The sequence below is a fragment of the Lagopus leucura genome, unplaced genomic scaffold, assembly GCF_019238085.1.
Source record: "Lagopus leucura isolate 7727_CA_CO unplaced genomic scaffold, USGS_WTPT01 Super-Scaffold_100015, whole genome shotgun sequence".
NCBI lineage: Eukaryota > Metazoa > Chordata > Aves > Galliformes > Phasianidae > Lagopus > Lagopus leucura.
In genome coordinates, this window is record NW_024962269.1 from 11,117,454 (window position 1) to 11,136,885 (window position 19,432).

Consider the following 19,432-nt stretch of genomic DNA (forward strand, 5'->3'; position numbering starts at 1 on the left):
TACAATCACATGTAAGGGACAGATACAAAAAAAGAAGGGAGAAAAAGAAAAGGCAGCACAGATTCTGTAAATATTAAGGAAGTACAGTGCTGGAGGACTCTGAATAAGATGCAATTTGGATCACGTTCAGAACTTAGGTGGGCAGAAGGACAATCTGAAACATCTTCTGTTTAAATTCATGGAAACACCATCTGACCAGGGGCTTCCATTTGAGGAGAGGATGTTTTCTTAAGTTCTTGGTTTCTTCTCAAGACTTTCATCAATGGTAGTAATGGTGTGTCTTCTTGTATGAGTCTCGTGATGTATAAATGCCATTACAAAAGCTTCCATCCTTTTCACAGAAACCACTCGACACCCAGACAGAAATAGGGAGAACTGTATTGCTCTAGGAACAGTTGGCATACGGGTGAAACTTAAGGGTTCAGCAGCAATGGCTATGGGGGTGGGTATATGTGTCTGTGTTGGAAGAGATACAGCGTGAGACAACAGTAAGAGAACGACAGATGTGCTTGCTGCTGTGAACTGTGTGCAACCAGCACAATCCTAGGTTAGCACTCCAGCTCAATTGCTACGGCAGTTCTTCTGGCTGCTGGAAAGATCATTACTAATCAAAGCAGGTCATTCTACCTCCCTATTTCAATACTGTTAGATGACAGCTTCCTTGAAAGAGTGCATTTTCCTTTTGGGTGGGCTAACTCCAATAAGGCATTGATCCAATTTGATCCTTGTTTCATTAGGAGATATGTCATCTCCAGCCTTGAAAAAGTTATTCAAGGGAAGAGAGCATGAACCTTTCATAATTAATATGCAACGCCAGTTGCCACACGGGGAGCAGGCATAGTTATAACAACTCCGAGTCAATAATTCATAAACTATAATGCATTATTAATCAATTATTGAGACCTGAATTACATTTAATGAGATTACGCTGATTGGAGCACTAAACTGTTTGAATCATATTGATGTAATCAATGTGCTTAATTAAACTGTGTACATTTTCCACATGATCATTATTTCCCAGTATCCTGCACAAGTGGCCTTTGCAATTCTCTGCTGTTCTTTGCTGAGGAGTTGTTCTTTGTTGTAAATTGCATTTAAAAGCAAAGAGGCTCACTTCTTTCTAAGATGAAAGCTGCAAAGCAACCATCAAACTAATTTAAGCAAATTGAGAAATGTTAGAATGTTTCCCCCAACAACAGTGTCTTTTTCATTCTGCATTCTGAGACCAAGTTAAGTACACCTCATTAGTCTCACTTAACCCCTCATTCCAGTTCTAGGAGCATCAGAAATCCAAAGGGCTCAAGCATCCTTCCCTTCCTTATTCCAAAAATATCACTCTTTCCATCATTAGAAACACGTTCAGGCAGAAAATGCATTTTAACTCCCAAAAAAATTACATTTAACTTGAGGAGATGTCATTGTCTCTCTATAATAATTTCCATAATGGCCTCTGCAGCTTTACATATAGAGGACAAGCAATGACTAAAGAGTTAACTCCAAGTGACAGCTGTTACAGATGTAAATCCATTTGCCAGTGCCATATTTTGCTTAATTATTAACACCCTTTCTTGCTCGATGCTTGGTCTTCACAGGACTGCAGGAAGGGCAAATTCTACCAAGACAACAAAGTAGAGCCTCCCAGGTTTTTTTTTGTACACATCTGTGGAGCTGTAAAGCTCAGCACACACCATCGTCTTTCCTCAGTTTCACTTCCAGCCCTCTCAGATCAACAGAATTTGATGAAGTTTGAGCAAATATTGTGTCGTTCACAACTGAGCTGCTGAATGACAGAAACACAAAAAGCAGGGATGCAAGGAGTTCCTGGCTCATTTCTTTCTTTCCTCATTTCCAAGTGACAGCTGTTACAGATGTAAGTCCATTTGCCAGTGCCATATTTTGCTTAATTTTTCTTTCCACTACTGCTAATTATCTAAGACATTCAGGTTTAACTTTAAGCCCCAGCATTCATTTTTGTAAAGCTGTAGAAACTGCTGTAGGGGCACTCATCAGGTATGTGGGCTGGGGGAAATACAGCACATAACCAGTACTATTAACAGGAGTCACCACAGTACAACCAGCCATGAAGAGTGCTTTCCAGTTACTTCATTTGTGATACCATAAATGATGACTGCCCCGTTCCACTCTGCAGAAGTAACAGTGTCCATGTATTCTCAGTGGATGCAGGACTGACCCCCGTGGTAATATCAGTCCTGTCTTTGAGATGAGAATGCAGTAATGCTGATGGTCATCAGCCAGTGGCAGGCAGCTGTATAACTGTAGAATAACAGAAATCTCTAATCCTTAGTGAATTCCTTTGTCTGTGTTTCAGTTATCTTCTTGTCGTAGGCGCCATTCCAGTTCATCAACTCTACTTCAGAAATGCCCTCTCTTTTCCATCTCTAACTGGACAGGTAGCCCACTCCACCTCAGTGTGCAGCCAAGGAAACACCTGAGGAATGCTTATATAGTAAACTCAAAACAGTAGTACAGAGTAAACAGTCTTTCTCTGAACACTCCTTTCGTACTCAGTGTTTTCAATTCAGTCACTCTTAACAACAGGAACATACTGATGCACTGTACTTTCTTTACTGGAATAGAATTTTATCATTACCCATGTATGACTGGTTAGATGTGTTACTTACACCTCTCCTTTGAAGAGTTATCTGCCCAGTTGCTCTGCCATTTACAGCAGTAACCTACAGCCTGCATGGTCCAGTCAGCTATCCTTCACAGCCTTATTGGCTCCTGCTAGCAGCAGTGCACCCAAAGAACCAGTTTCCACCTTTGCCTTCCCAGTCATTTATTTTGGTTCAGAAACTCAGGATGATAGACTGGAGAAACTGCTGCTGTACACACTTTATTTCTGATTTATTTTTATATTTATAGTGAATGCTTCGAGTTATTAGTTCTCTTCCCATCATAATTAAACATCACTTTCCACGTGAGTGAACAGAAAGAGACAAAGAGTCATTCCATCATCCCTATGGGCATCTTGTAGGCAGGAAGTTAAGTCTTCATGTTTTAAACATTTTCATGCCTCAGCAGCACAATGCTACAGGTACAGATCAGCTAAAGAAAATCTTTCATTAAAGTTCAGTTCTTGTCTAAAAGAGGATCACTGTGCATTACCATGTCCATCATTTCCTGGAGATTACAGATCGAGTTCATTTAATCTTCCTAGAAAATATATATGTGTATATATATATATATATACATACACACATACATATATATTTTTATTTTTTATATATATATATATATATATATATATATATATTCTTCCTACCAAACTGATAAACTCAGCTTTTGACATGAAAGAACAACTAGATGTGACAGATTTTTGTACCATTAGAAGTTAGTCTTAGCAATGAGTACTATTTTATTACATTCTAGGGTCATGCACATCTCATTACTAAAAAATGGCACCTACCAGAAGAAATATATATAATAACATAAAGAGGAAATATTGATGAGATTAGGCACTATCTGCAAATTTGCAATTGTCTGTATCTGTTAAAAACTGGAGCACGCAAGTCAACAACCAGGAATGATAGAGATTATACTAATAAGCAGAGGTTAATTGCAGTGTCAGAGAGGCTTAGTAGAATGCAGTCACATATTGCATATTTGAATGCGTAACACTGTGAATTAAGAGTTTGGAAACTAAGTGCACACACACAATGTTAACACTGCCTTCATTGGGATATATGCAACAGCCCTCTGCAAGCTCCTATTAAATTCACTAAGCACCCAAATTTGCTTTTGTCATTCTCACTGCTTCTGCACTGATTAAAGAACATCTCAAATGTGATGTTGAAAACTGATGCCTCTTGCAAAGTCCCTCTCATCATGGAGATGGTGTGACTCTATGAGAAAGAATAAGGAGGGAAAGAGGGACGTAGAAAAGATAGATGACAGGAAAGAAACACAGTCCCTTCGTCTCATCATTGGTGTTTACTACATATGGTCAGATCGAGAAAATAAGAGCTTTATCTTCATCACAAGTCTATGTGAGATACTACTTGGACTGAGAAGCAAAGACACCCTTTCTTGCTCGATGCTTGGTCTTCACAGGACTGCAGGAAGGGCAAATTCTACCAAGACAACAAAGTAGAGCCTCCCAGGTTTTTTTTTGTACACATCTGTGGAGCTGTAAAGCTCAGCACACACCATCGTCTTTCCTCAGTTTCACTTCCAGCCCTCTCAGATCAACAGAATTTGATGAAGTTTGAGCAAATATTGTGTCGTTCACAACTGAGCTGCTGAGTGACAGAAACACAAAAAGCAGGGATGCAAGGAGTTCCTGGCTCATTTCTTTCTTTCCTCATTTCAGTTCCAGAATTGAGAATTTAATAAAAATAATTCAGTACACCGCTATCACATAAACACAAGACAGAAAGAGAGGAAGGAGAAAGGAGCCTAAGTGAACATCAAGCCTCACATAAACTAGGCATAATGAAGAAAAACAGCAGCCCATTTTTCTTCCCTTTAGTATGCAGTGAATGTGCAGTTCCTGCAAGCGTGCATGCCTTGTGCTTCCTATTAACAAGGTGCACATTAATAAATTTAACTCAGACAAATTTAACCATCCAAGGACCACATTAATCAAAAGCCTGACAAGACCAAACTGAAAGAGCTGAGTGAGGAAAACAAAGCACAGCTGACATGGAAGATGCCATGCCTTCATCGTCCCTGCGCTGCTCCCACTGTATCGGCTTCCCCAGTACTGCAATAATTCCTTCCCACTGCACTCCTACTGGGAGTATCATGCTCTCCTCCCAGCACTCTTCACCCAATGTCTCTTCATCAGTGATGTTTCCCACTCCTCGTGCATCTGCACTGCAGGAGCATTTCAATCAAAGTACAATCATGTGCAACAGCTGGAGCCCTAAGAGTTTTGTATTTTACCTGAGCCACTGGTACTATTGAAAAGAATATCTCCAGGTACAGATTAACACATGTACAAAGCAGAAATAATAAATGTGATAGAAAAGTAAAATGGCTATAGCTCCTGAGAACTACGAATTAGACAGACTATAGAAGAAGTAGGAAAGAAAAAGGGCCATTAATTTTTATTCAATACCTATGTGCAAGTCCACGAGTGCTACAGAATCACTCTAAAGCTGAAATGTATACGCGCGGATACTCTTCAAAAGAATGGGAGTTACTACTGGGAAAGTCTCCCCTCCTTGGCTCTCTCATAGTTACTGCTTCTGAGTTATGTTTTTAGCCTGCAAAATATTGACAAACAGACCCCTCCACCAGCCACCCCACTTCACACAAGATGAGGAAACTAAGAAGCAACTGTTGATCACAGCCACAGAAAGCAGCAGCACAAATTAGACTAAATGCGTCTCCAAAAGCCATAATTATCCAAGCTCAAACAAAATAAGCATATACGTGGTTATTCACATTTGCCTGGAGGCATCCTCACAGCTTAAAACACATGGTGTGCTTGCTCTTCTTCCACTTGATAAAACAACAAATATTTTCATCACCTAAGAGTATTGATGGTTACATTTATAGTCTTGACATGAGAAAACATGAGGAAAATCTGTTGCCTTGCCTTGACACTGTCTCTCCCCTAGCCAATTTCTCTTTGAGCTCAGGCAGTTGGGTTTTGTACGTATTCTGGCTTGATTGAGTTCAATTGTTTCATGGATAGATTTAAGAAGTCAATATTACTGCTTAGCAAAGCTTCAGTAGAAGAATTTATTGGCACACCATACCGCAGGATTTTGGTCAGAACTAAGAGTTTCAAATGGATTCCTGTAAGATCACAAAACAAGAGATATTTATATCTTGAAAATGAAGAGGATTTGAGACACATAACTAAGATTTGAACCCAGATATTACAACAACCCAAAGCATTTGAAATAAATACCTGTTTGAAATGTTCACAGATTGATGAATCTTTCAGCAAATCTGTGCTTAATGCGTAGCCCAAGCATACAGCACACTGGGAGGTGTGGAAAAAACCTTGCCACAGACAGGTTAATGACCTTTGAAAGCCTGTCAGACTCGACTTCAGTGCTGCAAGATGCATTCTCAGAGGACAGAGTGCTTCAGAAAAAGGCAATGCCTTCTAATACTGTCACTTTTACTTCATGATACTCCCTAAAAGCAGCACGCCTCTTGGGTTATGATTGCTCTGGTCAGCACTGTTTTCATTTCCTCATGATCCTCATTTCTGAGTATCTGTGCTTCTCAGTTGTCTCAAATACAGCTGTAAGCTCTGCATACACAGAGGTCATCTATTCTGTGCTGTAGCACATCTGGCACAAGGTTTCAGTTCACTGCTATCTCTAAGGACTGTAGATGACACAGTTTAGCACATGATCACCATATGCAATTACAGTTCCTTCTTGTGACAGGAACCAAAGGTAAAAACATCCCTAACTACTCCTGCTTGACTTCCATTGGTATAAGTCTATGATTTTCTTCTTCTTTGTCCTGATCACTGTGTCTGCATGCCTGCAGACTGCAGCATGCTGTTGGGTCAGTCAGCAAGATCGGCACTTTTTGTCTGGGACAACAGATGGATATTTCGAAATTGAAAAGCAAGCCTCTGCAGAAAGTCCTTTCAAAGCAAACGTGCTTAATCCAATGTTTAGCACACTCACTTATCATGTGACTGACCCACATCAAGTTCTTGCTTTGTTCAATCAAACCATTAGCTCACTTTTCATTTTGTACCCTTGCTGGAAACATATATTAATTGGGGCGGAAAACCTTGTTCACTGCATATCTCATCTGGGTGATTCCAATCTGCAATTCCAATTTCAGTTGCCCTACTAAGACCATGTGCCAAGAGGTTTGAAAATTGTTGTACATATCTAACATCTAAACAGGTGACCACCTGCTGAGTGCCAAACATTTTCCATAACCAGTTTCCCCCACCACAACTCCCACCCACTGGTTTTCTGTTCTGTATTATCATCTATCACAGAACAAAAGTTCTTAGGGGCAGGAATTCTCTCTTCATGGCAGGTGCTGTTCATGCCTGACACAGCCAAACTCCATTATCATGTACTGTATGTGATATTGTAATGTAAACAATGCTAATAATAGCTAAGCCAGCAATATAATTTTCTCTCTGACACTGCCTCCAGTTGCCACCATTAAGGCTGTCTGCAGGCAAGCACCTGATGAACTCCCATGTAGGCTCTGGTTGGCAATTTTTTAAAGTTTGCTTTAAAATTTCAACCTCAAAAAGTACGTTTATGCTCAGAAACTTGCTAATTCTGGAGTAAATGCACTGGTACAGGTTGCTGAAAGAGATTGCTGAGTCAGTCTCCTCTATGGAGGTGTTCAAGACTCATCTGGACATCTACCTGTCAGATCTATTGTAGAGAACCTGCTTTAGCAGTGGGGTTGGACTTGATCTCTAGAGATGCCTTCCAACCCCTGCAACTCTGTGATTCTGTGATTATTATAATGAGATCTGAGCTCAGGATGATTATGTTAATGTCAGCATAACAGCTGTCACTCTAACCCCGAATCAGGAGAGACAGCAATAACTTCCCCAACTCCAACATTTGATGTTCCTTTTAGTTTATGTACTTGGCATGGACATTATGAGATGTTCAACTCAATTATCACCACATACTTCTGAAAGGAGAATTCCATCATAGAATATATTACAGAATCTCTTTGGAAACAGCTAGCCAAATATCTCAGTGAGATAACATTAAATATTTGCATATCAAGCCATAAGATCCTAAAGCAATGTAGATCTAAATCTAGAAGTTCTCCACTTATGTTACAGTTATCTGTAAGAGCAGACGAAAGAACTCTTTGTGCCTTATTTCAGACTCAGGGGAAAAAAAAAAGGTTGCTCTCTTAATTCAACCTATATGAGGGTAGTCTGGGTAGTCTGACATTTCAACTTGAAAGTCAAAGCTAATCCAATGTGATGCTAACCAGAATCTTCTTGTCATTTGCTTTTGTTTACACAAACTAAAGTAGCATCATTAGTCAAAGCCATTGGAGGTCTAAATTTTTTACTTTCACAGTTAGAAATAATCATCTTTAGACTTGGCATGGCAGAAATGATAATCACCAGTAGATAGCATACCTTCAGTCAGAACTAGGGCAAAATGCAGGGAGCTATACTATGTCCAGATGGAGCTTCTGGGCATACTGGAATTCGAACAGTCCGTTTCAATTATTGTACATACCTGGGAGTGATCTCGTACTTTTTTGGCAAAGAAAGGCAAGAAAAAAATCAAGTTACTAGCATATTTTTTGTTTCAATACTTCATTTGTCTACTTACAGAATTGTTCCAAGTCATCACTTGTTTTAGATTCTGGCATAGCAGTGATTGTGAGCAATGGGCATGTATTTCCTCCTAGTGTCTGGCAAAGCGCTTGTTGCCTCCAGTAGACCTTCTTGGGGTTCCTGCTTTGTTCCAGGACATCAAGATGGGACTGAGAAAGAAGAAAATAAGCAGATCCATCAATGAGTCCACTGTCGATAAAATCTCATTTTATTCCACTATCTGTATGTCATTACTGGCACTCATTTTATCTCTTGCTAACTTACCAGCTCCTCCCTCCTTCCAGTTAATATCATCTCTTTGTACATGCCATCAATATCCATGAGCCATTCAGAATGCATCCTCATTCACCAAGGCTGCACATGATATTATTATCTATGTCATTTTACCAGCACAGCTCCTAGGTACCTTTATCACTGCAAAGGAATTTCTATGCATGCATGAAGTCCAGAAGAAAATCACATGTTCTTTATGTATAGGCACCATGTAGTGTGTGTGAAAAATTGTCCTTTTTAGCATTCATAGAACTGGCTGCTTAGCTGTCAAGCATGTATTGTTGAGACTCAAGAACAAGTCCAGATTAGAGGCAGTCAAAAAGTTTACATGAAAACATTTCGTATCATCATTAATGGATAACACGAGCAAGTGTATCTTTCTAAGAAAGCACTTAAAAATGAGAGGTTTTATTTTTTTCCCACCAGATTTCATGGTTGCCAGTTTTAAATAATTCTTAACATACAACAGCTTCTTGAGAAATTTGAGAAAACGAATAGTCAAACTAAAAACAAGATCTTTTTGGAACTATTTCTGATCGCCTCATCAGACACACAGCCCTTCACCACCCACACAGCAGATGATGTGCAGATCTCAGTGGCTCTCTGTCTTTATACTGTAAGTGAAAGTAGCAATGATACTTCAAGTAACCCCACTGCAGGGTGCTGCTAACTGCTGTGGAATACAAGTTGACTAGCTGTCTCTAGACAGGTAGAAATAGACATATTGCAGTATGCATGATGCTAGCAGAACCTTAACTACAGTGCATGAGGACACAGAGCAACCTTTACATTCCAAGCGTTTGTGCTAATGAGTCAGGGCTAAATCTTAGCCAGCGTTTAAGGGACAAGACGTTTATGTTCCTAAAACCTCAAACTTCATCTTTCAAACTGCTTTCTCAGTGACCACTTGAATGTAAACACAGAGCTGAAATTTACAGTCATCTATGCTGTAAAACAATTAACATACTGCTCTATAAAGTAAATTCAATTATTAGACCCATTTAAAGAGCTTACATAGATACAGATAACTCAATATCATGATTTACTTATGTTTCTAATCCCAGTGAAACTTAATTGGGTACAATAGCCACAGAGATTTCAGCCAGATATCTAAACAATTAACACTATAATATAAAAACAGATAAATTACTGTTCATAAAATAAATATAATTACTAATGGACAAAAAGTAATGAACTGCAGAGTGCACTCAGATCAAATAGGATTCCACAGCATAGTAAATATGCCTGTAACTATTAAATATATATGATATTTTAAAACATTTCCAAATGACTAACTCCAAAAACGGGTTTATCTTCTTCCCCAAAGCACCATATATTTAATTGAGCCCTTGGGTTCCTAATCACTTTTAATTTATTACTGATATGTAAAATCAACGTATTCCAGCAGTGGTCAAGTGCTTTAAACTAAAATCTGCTGGTGCACAGACCTGATTTTAGTTTATTCACTGTGGAAATTGAAGTAACATGGAAATGTGTAAACTGCATCACTCAGGATATTCTAAACCATTCCAAGCAAATAAGCTTTTTAGAATTATTAGATGCAATAATTTTGCTTTGGCTAAATAGCTGGACAGAATAATCTATTGATCTTTTCCATCCATAATTCTCATTTACCAATTTTTATGGTCCTAACTGAGCCTGAGTTCATTTGAACTTTTCCAGAGGCAAAATTTCCTTCAACTTCAATGAGCATTTTATTTGAAGAGGTAGTGAAATACTTCAAGACTTGGCCCTGCAAGTCCAGGAATAATCTCTTTTTCATCTCTATTCTATTCATTCAGGAGTAGGTGAGATATTCAGTGATTCCCAGAGCATAGAAACTCTCCAAGACTCTCCTGCTTCTTTTGCCGGTGGAAGGTAGAAATCAATAACAGTAAAATGATGATGAGGCATCGCATCTCCATAATAAAGTATGGTGGCTTACTTCTTCAGTATTACATTTGTCTTCTCCCCAGCAGTATATATGTGCCCTTAAGGTCAAAACCCACTCCTGGGACAGAGCCTTTTCCTCACCGATGCGGAGGAATAGTTGGTAGCCATAAGCCTGATGAGGAGAGTGCTGGTAGGCACAGTTTGGACCGTGAAGGCCTGAGTGGCTTTCTCCCGGATACTGAAAAGCAGTTTCTTTAAACATCCCTAATGGGATGCAAAGCACTTGACAAGAGGCTGGTTTTCAAGAGGGAATTAATCTAATTAAACCATGCTGGCAGCATACAGAGCTGCAAGGCTACGAAGTGAGAGAGTACTTTGTACTCTGTCTCCCTCAAAAATCTGTGTATACTTTCATATCTAATAATGGCAAATTAATATCCATGTAAAAATTAGAATAAGTCTTTTTTTTTTTTTTTTTAAAAAAAAAAAAAACAAAACAAACCACACTGGTTTGGTTTCAGAACTAAAAAGGCTAGCAGGAGAAATTTTTATATATAAAAATACATAAAAATATATAAAAATATATAAATATATATATATACAGATATATACACACATATAAATACATAAATATATATATTTATTTATTTATTTATTTATTTTTGCTAGAGAGCAGAAATGGTGGGTAAAAGACTGACCTACAGGATCACTCTTCATTTGCGGTAATATCTTTTCTACCCTCAGCAATGAAGCAAAGCAAATCCCAGAACCCTTCATTTCCCTTCTTTTATTCTACTTTCTATTGATATCTTTGGTTCTCCCACATTAATCTGAGAAAATATATTGGATGTGTTTACCAGAAAACTTCTTTAACATCCACTTTTGACCAGAAAAGACTATAGGAAATAAATCTTTCCCCAAAAAGTAAACAAACACCTCCTACTACTCCAACTGGAACAGATAAAACAGCTGGCAAGGAGGATTTGAATGAAACCCAGCACTGTGGTATCACTCTGCTTCTGGGTGTAGCGCTGAAAGCCGAGCTGCTGTCTTCTATCAGAAGCAGCAGTGAGCAGCCTTCACTTCTGATTTGTCATTACCTTTAGAATCCTCCTCCTCCTATCAGGGGGATACCACATCTCCAAGCAAATGGAGACGTCTTTGGTTTGCACTGTCTTACAACTGTAATGTTTGCACTCCAGCTTATTGCATAACAAAATCATTTTTCCCACAACATGCTAACAAAGCCTGCAGCTTCAAGTAAGACAATGAGAGCATCATGATAATTAAAAAACTCCTTGTGGGAGCAGACCTCTGTGCTATCACAACATTTCCTCATCCTCAAGCAGCTCCAATCTGTCAGGCCTGCTGTCTTATCTAGATGGACATATCAGCATTACCATCATTGCAGAGTAGGTGTAGGGGTAATGGTAGGCCAGATAGCAGACATCATCTTCGTGAGGGAACTTGATGCTGAAGGTGAGAGTGTAATAGCATTTTCCTCTTGAGCCTCCTCCTGGAGCTGCACTGCAGCAGTAGTGGTTTCTGAAGGAAGAGAAAAAGGGAGAAGTAGAGAGTTATCACTTCCAGACTCAACCCACTGTTGTGCAAAGCCTGGGAAGGCCGCATGCAAATATGATCAATCCAATCCCAGTAACAAGGGCAAAAAATAGAACAGTGCTAAACAACATTCTGTAGTATAACAATGCATCTATCAGCTGTATGAAAAGTAGGAAGGTCTGATAAACTGTGGTCCTGCTAGACATAAAAATGTAAGAAACATCATGATTTTAAGCACCACTGAGCAAACCTAGTTTCAGGGCTCTGTTGGGATTCACTGTCCTCACAGGCAGGTAAGCAAAAGAACATTACAGAACAGCATGTAGCAGTGCTGAACACAGCCAGTCCCAGCTGCTCCAGGATGGGAACTCTCATAGGAGGTAAGAGGTTATTTCATTTTGTGAAGGTGAAAGTAAAAAAACAACTAATGCTAGTTCACATAGTGCAGTCTAGATATTTAAACTAACATATTCAGCTAACATGGCTGTATTGCTTCCAAGATTCAAGATAAAACTTCTTATTGACATGCCTGAACAATTCCGTATGAAAATATTCTGTGAAAGCTTGAAGACTTCAAAAAGACAAATAACTCACTAGAATATGAAACCAGACATTCAGGAAGACAAAGGATAATCCAGGAAAAACACAGGCCATTTATAAAAACCTTTCAAATGTCATCAATGGCTCCCTCCTGAGTAGGAAGAGGAGGGAAATGGGTTTTTATGGAGACTGCCTACAGAGACTTGACTTCACGTATATTTGCAATTTAAAAGCTAACCAAAAATCCTCTTTTGGAACTCCCCTTTTCAAGTCCTTTTCAATCTCTCCCTGTAAGGGAACATGAGGGTCAATTTCTCCCTAGGAGACACGGGACTGGGCTTGACATTGAAGCTAGGTCATGAGCCTCACCAGCCAGGGTCCTCTCCCACAGTACCTGAGCAGGGCATGCCCAGGGATGGCAGGCATGTTCAACCATGATTCATGAGTTTGTGGTAATGAGTCCTCTCTACAGCATAGACAGGCAAGGACCAAGTGGCCAGGACAGAGTTTAATTAGGGCTTCTCAATCCACGGGCAAAGGGTGTTGGGTGGAATACACAAAGGAGGTTGGTCAGGACCATCGAGGCCTATTAATGTGCTCAAGCCCTTAGAGATCCCTGCATTAAAACTGCAAAATTTTGAAAAGAGCTTCTCAATCTATTCCCAATGTAGTCTCTTGCAAGAGATGTACTCTGATAAAGAGATGACTTGAGACTGAGTAAGAAAGTTTTCTTTCAGCACAGATGAAGAAACAATTCATTCACTTTAGGGAGAAGCTTCACAGCAAATTGCATCCACAAGTACATTTCAAACAATATTTTTCCCACACAGCACCAATTATGCCATTGTGGAACCTCCTGATTCTGAAGGACTGGGAGGTTTCTTTGACAAATGTTATCATCAACGTTGCATTAAAATGCAAAATAGAGAAGGCAACCAAAAGATGCAATTTCAGCTCCTGAAATTTACAATACTAGTTTATTTTGCTGCTGTTCATTCTTATTCAAAGGGGTGGAGAGAAAAGGTAATTATTCTTGTCAAACTCTCCAAAACAATCAGCTCTTTTTCATACAGAGGACACAATACAATGCTGTTGGGTTGGGGTTTTTTTGTGGATTTTTTTTTTTTTTTTTTTTTTTTTTTTGGAATACCTGAATGTAATAGTTAGAAACATGTAAATGGTACTGAGCGGATCAATAGACAGTACAGGAACACTGAGTCCCACAGGCAAACCGAAAACCTACAGTTTTATCCTCAGATGAACCCCTCACCCCAACACTTTTCTCACAAATAAATTACTGTAGTATTGGACAAAGAGACTCAGATTAAAAAAATGCAGTGAATCAACAAATATAGGAATATTTACCTAGCAATTTTTTTAAAGGTCAGGACAGTACCATTTGATCTAGATCCCATTAGTTTTAATGGTGAAGAATGATTAAGAACCATTCCTGTATTGTGGGGAAGGAAAGGACTCATCTCCCTAGCCTCTAGCTACAGTCAGCATTACTTGGAAGGCTAGATAACCTCACTCATGGATAATTTTCACAAAGTGCTGAGATCATCTGAGTTCTCCCATCCAAATTTGTATTTGTGGTCAAAGACACTGGAGGAAGCAGGACTTTGCAGGAAGATACTGCCCATATGGTTTCCATACACATTTGTGAAGTCTTCCTGCCTGTCCCTCATGGGTAAAATCTAGTAAAATCTTATCCTTCTATCATCAGTAATTCTGCAGTCATAAAGCCTCTCCTGTCTAAAATGGCCACCTAGCCCAGAAGCTCTGCACCACCAAACACCTCTGACCTTGACAGTACCCTAGCAGACCACAATTCTTTGCCGCTGTAGTGCTCAGATCTGATGATCCTGAGAGTACAGATGCACAGCTCTCAAAGTGCTTTGCAGTCTATTTCATTCTTCTTTTGAGCCTCTCTGCAATTCCATAAAACTACCCAGATGCTTCTAGACTTTGAATTTGTGAGGCTTCACTGTTCTTCACTCATATGCCAGAAAAACCACCTGTGTGTGCACAACGTAAACGGTCACGTATTCCTACAGCATATAATCTGTTCACCTCACAATCCACCATATGATGCAGTAACTCTGAAGGAAACTTTAAAAACAGCATTTCTCTTTCTTCCCTCCCTCCTTCCTGCAGCTGCTGACACTCTGAGATGGTTCTTCTGCTTCCCTGTTACCACACCAGGCTAATACTTTTTCTTCAACACTACCCTACCAGCAGGAAACCCAAATTAACAAGCAGGGAAGAGGCCATTATTCTGGGCTATTCTGGGCTTTGCTGGTGCTGCAGTGTTTGTTGCAACACTGGCATGAGATTTATTTATCTCAGTAGGTGAGCATCAGTGCTATCCTCCACTTACATGCCCTAACTTATCCTTGCCTACTTACATGAGAGCTGAGATCGTCTTTCCTCACGCATTTCTACAGGACTGTGCATGATGAGGGCCCTATCCTGACCAGAATTCTACAGTATTACTGACAGGTATAACACGGTTTTCCTAATGAACTGAAACACCATTCAGCAAGATCTCATCTTCTGTCTGGAGAGTGCAAATGTGTTTTCACCTTTCATCTGTATGGCCTTGATGGAATTAAAAAAACGACCATAGCAACATCTGTTCCTCACTACTTTATGTTCTCTTTCCAAAAGTGTTCCTAAAGTCTCACGAGCTTTCTAGAAGATAATGCACTTGTTATTAGAAGGGAAATAAGAGACCAAAGGATGCTTTTTTCCTTTTTAAAATCATCTTACAAGTTGTATCTACCATGCCTTTCAGTCACTTAATAATAATTAAATCATTTTGCTTGCTGCTCTCCTTCAGAAATAACATACAGGTAATATATTTTTAATACAGCTGTGATGACAAGTTAATAACAATTATAATAATACTTATCACTTACACTGTGCAGTAATTTTTTGAGCTTAAACCTTTGCAAGCATTATCTAATTAAAACTTGCCTCCCATTTATCTGGGTAGTAGGTGACTAATTATCCATGTCGTATAGACTGGGAAAGTGAAACATATACAGTGAAGCTCTTAGCCAAAGATAGACACAAGCTGGTAAAGGAGTTAGATTCTACCTCAGGAAATATAACAAGTCTTGCTCATCTTATCTTCTAACTTCCTGCCTAAAGAACTTAATATAGTCAAAAGTACTGGCAGGTGATGGAATACACAGCAGTGTATCAGCTTAGACTAAAACAGCAGAAGAAAATATCTGGCTTGGATTACCAGAGTGTTTGAAAAAGAGCCTAATTGGAAAATTAACTGCTTATCACCTGCATCACTTTGTCCAAAATCCATCTACCACTTGGAGCTTGTTATGCTCATTTTACAACATGTCCTGATGTGGTACATGCACTGTGCTTTAGTAGCACTTCGGTTTATAACAAAGTAGTAGCATTTAACAATTTACAGTTCATACCTAAATTCAGCTGTTACTTTGGGGCCTGTCACACTGGAAATTGGAAAATACACCACTTTCCCTTCAAGGCATATCCAAGTTAAGGCACTTTTATTCTCCTGGTTGTAGGCAGAATCCTATGTAGGCAGTAGAACGTTCCCATGAGCATCTTGTTACTAAGGCTTACACTCATGCTATGAACATCAGGTGCCAGCAGTGTCACAGCATCTCTCATGGATATCATCAGAACCAAGATGTAGCCTGCTAATGACGATTCCTTATAATGTGATTATAAAGATGCTGAAGAGAAAAAAAGACCTAGTTTTGACACTGCTATGGCCACCAAATAGCAAAGTCTTCAGTGGTGGTGTGAGAACAAAACACTCCATGTGCCTCATTATTATCTGTGGAGTAACTATTGTCTGGAAAAGCTAGGGGTTTTCTAATATGCCTAGAATGAGCCATGAAACCAAAAGGCACAAGCATGTTGTCACCAATTCAGCATGCTGCCATTGTTCCTCAAATAATTTGCTGGAAAGTAATATTATCCAGTGCATAAAAGCTGCCAAGACAGCAAGTGAATTAGATGATCTTATAGTAACTGCAACTCTGTTTATCATGGGTGTATCCTGTCACATCTTGGAGAAGCAATAAAATAGAGCAGAAGCGTCACTCAGCCTCCTTTTGACAAGAACTCTGCTAATATTCTCTGCAAAATAAAAGCTCTCTTGTAAGACATATGGGAAAGGTACGCAGTGACAGAGGTGTGCCACAACATTCATCTTTTTTTGAGTGAAGTATCCCATCTTCAGCAAAGATGAATGTCAGCAGAGATGAGCATCACCTGGATATTTCGTGAATATGCCTTTCCTCCCACTGTCCTTCAGCTCAGAGGTTGCCCTCAGAGGTTGAGAGCTGTGCAGCAGAAACAATTAAGGGCATTCCAAATTCATGAATTTGGTACTTTTACCTGGTAAATGTAAATAGATGAGGTCCCCTGCAAAATCTGCCAGTCCGTCCCCCAGGATATGTGACCAGAGTGAACAGAAATGAAATGAGATGCTCTCCCAGAAATACAAGCAGCGTGGTATCACTGCAGTGATCGCATCTTCTCCTATTCTGAAGCCATCATCTGAGCAACCACAGACCTACTTTTGTCCACTCCCTACCCTAGCACAGTTTCTCATTACTGGGAATCAACTTGATAATCAGTGAAACAGAAGGGATTTGACGTTCAGCAGAGGTGAGAGTTCATGTGTATCTGTAAGAATTCTTGTGTACACAGAATATGTACAAACAGGGAATGAGACAGACAATGAGTAGTCATCCTAGATGAACATGTTGACATATACATATAATTCAATACAAAATTAGAAAACACCAAATCAATACAACTCCATTCTCTCATATTCTAAACAAGAATCAGATTACTTGATTAATTGTACAATCATGGTTTAATCTTGGAAGTCAGCTGCTGTTTAATCACTTTACAGTAACTATCTTGTTAATGACAGGATAAGCCATTGCTATATGGTAATTAGCACACGAAACTTGCCCAGCTTGCATCTGCTGGGCTTGCTCATTTTATCTTGTATCCAGAAGCCCCTACTGGAAGAAACCAGAGGTTGCAGGCATGCAAAAGGAATCCATTGCACCACAGTATGCTAGCTCTCAAGAGAGCAGCTTCAGAAGTAGAAAACGTGATGTGAATAAAGGTTAGTTAAGGTTTTCCATTCTAGGGAAGTTTCTCCCTTTTAGGGGAGAGAATTCTGCACGTGCCCTGTTCTCCTAAAGCAGATTTCAAGGTCTCACTTTTAGCTGTCTCCTGAAGTTGCGGGCACACAAAACACAGAACTAGCATCAATTTAGGGGCATTTAAAACACGGCACTGTGGTTGGAGGTTAACAACATCTATACAGCTAACAGGAGGAGAACTGAGGAGCTACAGACTGTTCACCACTACTTACTTGTAGTAGCTGATATCATGTCCTGCTCGAAGCCAGCGAGGCCTGCCCTGGAGAGCTTCCTTCACCGAATACAGAACCAGCTGCATGCCTGCAGAAAACAAGAGTTTCAAGTGACGCGACATCCCTGGCTGGAAAAGACAGAGATGGAGAGGAAAAGGGAAAACAAGAAGGATTATTATTTTCTCTGTGCTCTCTTGGCAGACAGTTAATGCAAAGTAAATATATTTCCATGCTTGGTTCTACTGTAACCATGTCAGTCCTGAAAAACACTGCCAGAAGAGAGCTGAATTAGGGTTTGTTAGAAAATAAATAATCCTGCTGGCCTTTGGAAAGGAAGACTTCAGCTGTTCTGTTTACAAACACATAGAGGAAGGGATAGAAGAGAAGAATAGGAATCAACATATCAAACAGATCAGTAATTTGTTTAGTACAGTATTTCATGCTTGGCTGCACTGTTATTGAATCCTTAATCTTGCCGGAACATTAGAGGCCTTGTGGTGCATCTGGAATTATACTTTCAGAAAGAAGCAAGAAAAACTGTCCTAGAGTAAGTTTTTAAACTTTCAATTAGACCTAAATAACACTGATTATTATGATTGATACTGACTACATTGAAGATCTAAATGCTGATAACAGCAGCATCTGTCTTTGTGCTGCATTATGCTGGAAGATGACTTCTTCCCGACCTCCAAAACGTTACTGTTTCAAGCCCTGAGCTATGCAGCTCCATCTGAACTGTGCACACGTTTATTCACAGCTCCATGAAGCAAGCCCATTTGCAGGCCATTTTTCTAGCAAATTCTTTCACTCTGCCACCTGCTTGCCCTGTTAGCGGTACAGCAAGGATCCTGCCTTTGCAGAGAGGCACTGGGTGGCCCTAGAGAGGTGTGGGCTTAAGATCTACACTGCTTTCAGCATCCCAAATTCCACCTCCTTCCTTTTCCTGTGAGTACAAAGCTCCACACATAACCAAACTGCCTCACAGTAATGATTGATACTGGTCTGACATCTTATTTCAGTTTAAAATAAATAAATAAATAAATAAATCCACTTTTCCTTTCCATTTTCCCCACAGAAACATTCCATTTAGAAAACAAACACAAATCAGGCTTATGAGACAAATCTCAGTATTTTCCAGGCTGGAATTCATAGGTGGAAAAAAGGGAAGGAGAGAGGTGGAAGCTGCATTTCCCAGCCTGCCCTGCTCCTTATCACAACTGTTTCACAAAATGCCTTTTCTGCTGATGTGAAAATTAGGCAGTGCTATCCAGCTGGGAGCAAAAGGGAAGAGAAGACTCAAAACAGGCTAATAATCAAGAGCTGTAAATTATTGCCACTCATGGCACTGAAGTCCTAGTATTATGACATGGGCATTAGCCCAGGGAAGCGCAAAGGAAATCCAGCAAGTAGGCAACACCTCTTTCCCACAGTCTGTGAATATCAAGCATGTGCTGGCAGGGGTGCTGAGCCTCACTCACCCAAGCTGAATAAGC

The 19,432-nt window shown here is 39.7% G+C and overlaps 1 protein-coding gene across 9 annotated transcripts in view; it reads right to left on the reverse strand.

Annotated features, from left to right (window-relative positions):
- The window catches only part of AGBL1 (AGBL carboxypeptidase 1), a 489,727-nt gene that overhangs the window by 403,192 nt on the left and 67,103 nt on the right, over nucleotides 1-19,432 (reverse strand). For all 9 annotated transcript variants that reach the window (XR_006179785.1, XR_006179786.1, XR_006179787.1 and 6 more), the window contains 3 exons: nucleotides 17,940-18,027; nucleotides 11,848-11,992; nucleotides 8,277-8,430 (listed from right to left, as the gene is read on the reverse strand). Coding sequence is in view for 5 of the 9 variants with exons in the window: in XM_042875615.1 (XP_042731549.1) it covers nucleotides 8,277-8,430; nucleotides 11,848-11,992; nucleotides 17,940-18,027 (387 nt within the window). In the remaining 4 variants the exon portion in view is untranslated. The remainder of the gene's footprint in view (nucleotides 1-8,276; nucleotides 8,431-11,847; nucleotides 11,993-17,939; nucleotides 18,028-19,432) is intronic.